Source organism: Austrofundulus limnaeus, unplaced genomic scaffold, assembly GCF_001266775.1.
Source record: "Austrofundulus limnaeus strain Quisiro unplaced genomic scaffold, Austrofundulus_limnaeus-1.0 Scaffold27, whole genome shotgun sequence".
Classification (NCBI taxonomy): domain Eukaryota; kingdom Metazoa; phylum Chordata; class Actinopteri; order Cyprinodontiformes; family Rivulidae; genus Austrofundulus; species Austrofundulus limnaeus.
The window spans coordinates 2,383,806-2,390,153 of record NW_013952429.1 but is presented as its reverse complement, the minus strand read 5'-3'; the positions used below and the strand labels follow the sequence as shown (position 1 = coordinate 2,390,153).

The window sequence follows — 6,348 nt, the reverse complement described above, 5'->3', positions numbered from 1 at the left end:
GTGTGTGTGTGTGTGTGTGTGTGTGTGTGTGTGTGTGTGTGTGTGTGTGTCTGTGTGTGTAGGATGTACTGTTATATGGAAAACTGTGTTTGGATGTTGGAGAGTTTGTATGTTTATAGGGTTATGTGTGTATGTGGGGGAGGGGGGTGTTCAAGGGTCTGGGTGGATCTTGCCTTCAGGTTTGAGAGAATAAAGAAGAAAAGTGGTAAACACTTAGAATCAGGGAGGACTTAATAGTGTACTCTCCTTCAGACTGTTTTTACAGGTTTAAATGACCCACGGCACCACAGTTACAACTTTCATAATTAAACATAAAACTTTTCATAAATAAAATAACTTTATTGCCACAAATTGAAATTAAACCCTGGTAATTGTTAGATATGGTCATTCAAAAGTTATCTAGAGCAGGTAAGATAATAACATTTGCAAAGCTACAAACTATTCTTTTTAATAACACCTTTTTATATCAGTGTTATTTTGGATTAAGATTTAAAATTCAATTTTCAATTCAGTTCAAAAAAATTATTAATTTCATAATAAAATAACTATATACAATAAAAAACAACGAAATTACACAAATCAAAAGTCAAAATAAAATGAAAGTTACCAGAAGAAGAATAAATCTTATGTCTGCCCCTTTTATCCACATATTCAAACAAACCATAATTTACAAAACAATACAAGTAAAACATCAACTCAAACAACTCGTATAGCTTCTCATCTTACTTACATCTTACAGACATATGTAAATGGTCCAATCACATAATTCATCATATCTTTTACAAGCATCATGTCCATGTCAACCCAGTCTTTTGATCTTTTATCAGCAATATTTTTTACCAAACTCAATTTTTCTTCTTTGTCAGTTTCAACAAGAAAAATAATTGAGTTAAGAAGATAATCTTATTGTAACTGATTTAGCAGCTTTATACATAGATGCAAATGTTGTGTGTTTATTTTTCTGGCCAGCTTTACGTGTCTGACAAATGTTCACGGGGCAGAAAGAGCCGGYGGCCTAAAAGAGACACATTTATTTTTAAAAGCACGCTCCTCGCAGTATAAACATCCTGTTTCCCAACGGGTTCAGCATCAAAACACTCGTGTTGTAGTCAGGGTCAATAAGTCATCTACCAGAGTTTCTGGCATCATCAAATTCACTGTGCTTCACATTTTACACAGTGAGKTTGTATTAGTGACTCAATGAGTTTTCAAAGCAATTTAAACTCACAAAACTTGCTAATATTTGTGCTCATCCTACCTTTTTGTGCTTATTGATTTTTTTTCTGTTATGAAATTAACAGCTGCAGTACATCGGGGTGGGGGGAGGGCTGTGGCAGCTCAGTGGTCGGCGATGCAGTTGTGTGAGCAAGGACCCTTCATGAAACAATCGTCAAATCCTTCCAGCGAGTTCGCTCACTACACTGACCCTTGCAGATGGCGAACAGCCGAAAGAAAAACAACAACAACCCGACTATAAACAGTGCGCTGAAGAAACGAGGCTGAGAACATGTTTTGGTTTACTCATCATTTTTGGAAATCTGGCTKTGAGGATGAGTGCTCTTTGAAGGAAAGAGGAAGAGGAAGTGTGTGTGTGTTGTTTTTGTTGAGCAACAGCCTGACACAAAAACAAGACGTGTGTGTCTGTGCATTGTCTTTTTGACTTTCTTGTCAAGACGGCGGCTCACTAAGTGGCCCTTGACCTTGTTGAGCAGAAGGTCAGGCGTGATGCTTAAAGTGTGTGTTTGACTTGAACATCTGATTATCACACAGTGATGCAAAAACCTTCTTGACGCATGAGAGCCCTTAACTAAGAAGGTTCGTGTCAAATCTCTTCTACCCTTTTAAATAATCCTGTGGTGTCCAGTGTGTTGACTTCCTGTTTGTACAGTTAACACAGAGATGATGACATGACACAAAGTGTGTGTTAGAACGGAGCAGGATTCTCTGATAAACTGTTTGCTCGTTTGGCCGACAGGGACACTTCAGCAACAACACAGCAGTGATAAAGAGGAAGGAAGACTGGCTTAAGTATAGAGAGAATAAAAAAAACTGCACTGTAGAAACAAACAAACAAAAAAAAGGAGAATACATTAAGTTTAAAAAAAAAGCAGAGCTCCATATGACCCGCACATGGCTCTGGACGTCTMTTCTGCTCACTTGTTATCCTGACAGACTGAAGACATTAAAAGTTGGAGGGCGTAAGAGCGAGGGAGGCAGACGGAGGAAAAGGGAGGAAGGAGGAGAGCAAGGGGGGAGAGAGGCATGGTGACTAAGTCAGGAGGAAGGGGAAGTCTCCATGCAGAAACAAAAAAAAAAGGGGAAGGAGGGAAGGAGAAGAGAGAGGCGCGAGAGGCTGCATGTGGCTTTAAGCTGCTGAGTTATGGAGCGAGACAGAATAGCTGGTAAGTTCTTTCCAACTCCTTTTCACTTTTCTCTTTGTTGCACTAGAAATCATTAGCAGGAAGCCACCCTGTGTGTGTTTGCTTTGTTTGTGGTGGGAGTCAGAGACCTCTTGATGTGTTTTCATGATCCAAACTTCACTAAAAATCCTCCTCAAGCGTTCACTGAAKGGACGGATGAAGCGACGGTGAGCCTGTTGAGAAGATCCCAGATTGTTCCTGAATATTTTCCATTTAGTAAACCTCATGTGACGCGCTGTCAAAGGCGACTTCCCTGAGTGACAAAGCCTAATCGCTCAGGGGGCAAAGCGGCGCTGTGATTGGCAGGACTGAATCCGCTGTTGACCAACATCATCACAGCTACAGCCCACTGACAAAACAGACCGAGGGGAGTTTTCATCCTGTCATCACACATTTAGCCAGAGGGGGTGGCGAGGGGTCCAGCTGTCAGATTAATTCTGACTGGCACACATGGTTTGTTTTAAGTTACGGGGCATGGAGAGTAAAGCTCTGGCTKTTTAAAATGCAGCAGGGTTTTACAGATTCTCATGCATCTGAGTTCCTCTCTGATGCTTCCTTTTTCTGCACTGAAAAATCATTACATTTTATCCTGACTTTTAATATAAAATCTGACGTCAGTGAGTTTCTCCACATTTTGCAGACCTTTTTTTTTCCCACTTGATGGCACTGTTGCAGTCTCAGCTACCCCTTTATGTGCAGCCACATATCCATACATTACGTGCAATTTTCCACACRGATGATTTATTTTCTGCAGACAGAGGGATATTTTTGTTTACGGACTGTGGAGGAATGCAGTGGTCTGACCCCAGATGGGGGGTGAGCTGAGGGAAAACACAGACGTGAGTTCAGCTCCTGCTCTACTCTTTTGAGGAAGCCTTGTTTTAGGTTCTTCCTGGTTTTCAACCTGTTCTGTTTGGACCTGTTGTCCTGGCGATGAAAGCCACAGTCTTAACCCCACCCACCCCCTAAGTGCTTCAGACTTTGTGTTTGGAAAAGAATTGAGGCTTGTGGAACATAAAAGTTTATTTTTTACAGTTGTGTTTCTGCAGCTCAACCACTTGACAGAGAATCCTCTGTTTCCTCGACTGTTCAGGATGACTTTAATACGTTCAATACGGCGTGTCATCAGACATGGCTGTCTCATGTGTTCAGCACATTGACTCGTAACTGCTTATTGATGATGCCTGGCTTTTAAATACAACAAAGGAGGAAACGGAAGACGAGTAGTGRTTGCTTGAAGTCTCGCCAATTAAACAGGAAGAAACTCACAGTCTTGTCTGTTGGTATGACAGTAATTGCAGTACTTATGCGGTCTGTGAAGCATCGGTTTGTTCCTGAAAGTAATGATTTAATTAGTTGTGGTCAGATTTGAACAAAAGAACAATGAGCTTTTRGGGGAAAAAATAAGTTTACGCTCCTCGGTTGGAGGAAAGGAATCAATTTGGACTTGCTCACATGTGTTAATATGGGTCAAGGCCAGGACACACACACACACACACACACACACACACACACACACACACACACACACACACNCACACACACACACACACACACACACACACACACACACACACACACGCTCAGAAAGAACCCATTTACTTATATTAGTCAAAGAAAAAAATAACCCTGACATGGTTGTGCTCATATTAATCTTTCTGTTCGATATGCTGGTGTAAAACATCCAATGTTTCTGGTGGATCAGTGAACTTCCTGCTCACAGCCTAAAACTCGGAGCAAATTTGGAAACCATATAAGAAACAAAAGTCACTCAACTAAACAGCAAGGCACGAACAAAATAAATCCAATTTCCAGATTGAAATCATCCATGAACCATGAAAACAACAATGATGTTTCTCTGGTGACACATGAACATACACCCTGAATGGAAGGCCACTACTTGGGGTGTGGGGGGGATGTGGGGCGGGGGGTTACACCACATCAGAGTTCATTCAGAGGACGAAGGCTGAGTCTGATTTGAGAAGTTTCACAATGACTTGGAAAAAGAGACTCAGAGTGGAGGAACTGTTTTTTGGTGGACAAAATAACCTGGTCAACTAAAACCCCAAACAGAAAAGTACAAACAACCAGAACCACAGATGAGGAGTGATTCAGTGTGGCCATCCTGAGACGTTTTAAAAGGGATAATAATGTAAAATCCACTTTTTTAGCCTTTAAATGCATTTTGTTGTGTAYCTGGAGTCTCYAAAAATTGAATTTAGTCTCTCTTGGTGCTGCATAAATACCTTTTTATATTCTGTTTGGGTCATATTTTTCAGCCCGTTCAGTTTTCTCTATTTTCTGACGTGTATTGAACTATTACATCACAATATTTGCAAAGAAACTGCCAAATAAGGTATGGATTTACTAGCTACGTAAGTCTTCATTGTCCTCTGACTCTGGGTCAGACTCTGGCTCCAACATGTAAGGCTGGATGGGGGCGGGCGGTGAAGCACATCATTTGGATTTAAAGAGACAGCCTCAAAACGAGTTGATCTGAGACACACCTCAGGGAGGAGGGGCTTGTGGAGTTACAATAAAATGGAATTCAGACYAAAGCAGTGCAGTTCTACTTTATATAGACCCCAATGATTTAAATGTGAAAAAAWGATTTTAAAACATGACACGTCTCCTTTTAAAACCCACGTGCACACAACACCGGCCATACCCACAAACATGAACACCAAGTTCAAGGGAATCAAGGAAATCACTCAGCTCTCCGTGTTCTATAARAGAAGTGTACAGGATATCCTCAATGAGAAAACGCCCCATGGTTCTCCTCCCTCTGCCCTTGTGGTGTTCCTCTGATTATTATGTATTAATGAAAAATGGTGGGGGGGCTGCTAAAACAGCAGTGACTGTGAGGACAGGGAAATCACATCTACAGCGGGAGCTCTGAAAGGTGACACACACACACAGGTCAGTTAGAAGGAGACATTACAGACCATCCCTCCATAAGTACATAACTTAGTTTCAAAATAATAACATCAATGTCTTGTCATTACAATATCAGTGAACAAAATATCAATATTGCTCAATTAAAGCTTTAAAATTCCACAATCCTGATTCAAAACAATCAACATTAAACTGTCATTGAGATAAGCTCTGCGTTCACCTAGCATTAGCTTCTTAAAAACATGAAACTAACATGTGGGTTTTGAGCTGCTTCCTGATGCTAAAATAAGAAAATAAAAAAGGTTTGTGGTTGTGTTGAGTTCCTGTTTAGTTCCCCTGTTTGAATGTTAGAATAACGACAGATTAAAGTTATTGTTGCAATGCCAGTATTTTTGTTTAAATAAAGTTTCTGTCTTCCTTTTGAGCTCCTCGTGTCGGTCCCTGGTCCAAACCTCCAGAACCTGACAGTAACATTCATGTGCGCGCAGGGAGGAAGTGTCATTTTCATGCAGAAAGACCCCAGCCAAGAGCAAAACCTGCAGCCTTGTTGCTACGAGGCAATGGGATTAACCAGCTAACAAACATTTAGAAGGAAATCTGAAAATAAACTCACACTTGCACAGTGAGTCATTCGAATGAATTGAACAAATATATCCATCAATGTGCAAAGGCATCTGTGTTTACTGCAGTATTTCCAGGGTCCAGACACACAAAACACCTCCGTTTCTACAGCCACAGTCAAGAAACCACACAAACACGTGCAGTCTGACAGTAAAGCAACGTTACACAGAGTAAATACACACTCACTCAGGCTTTTCAAAGTTTTAGAGCTTTTCCTTCATTCTGTTGCCCAGCTTTACCTTCCAGGCTGTGTGTTTAAGTTAATTACAAGGAGCTTGAGGTCATAACATAGCAGTCCACTGCAGTGTTGTGAAAGAGCAGTAACTGTTGCATACTAGGGCTGCTACGATTAATCGATTAATCGACAACTAATCAATTATTAAAATAATCGATGACTATTTTAATAATTGAT

General features: G+C 40.7%; 1 protein-coding gene across 2 annotated transcripts in view; it reads left to right on the top strand.

Annotated features, from left to right (window-relative positions):
* The window catches only part of septin9b (septin 9b), a 74,437-nt gene that overhangs the window by 13,734 nt on the left and 54,355 nt on the right, over window positions 1-6,348 (top strand). Inside the window, exon 1 of one of the 2 annotated variants that reach the window (XM_014004973.1) lies at window positions 2,331-2,402. The exons of the other annotated variant lie outside the window; for it this stretch is intronic. Coding sequence (XP_013860427.1) covers window positions 2,381-2,402 — 22 coding nt within the window. The 5' untranslated portion in view covers window positions 2,331-2,380. Of the gene's footprint in view, window positions 1-2,330; window positions 2,403-6,348 lie in introns of those variants that run through there. 2 annotated transcript variants of the gene reach the window in all.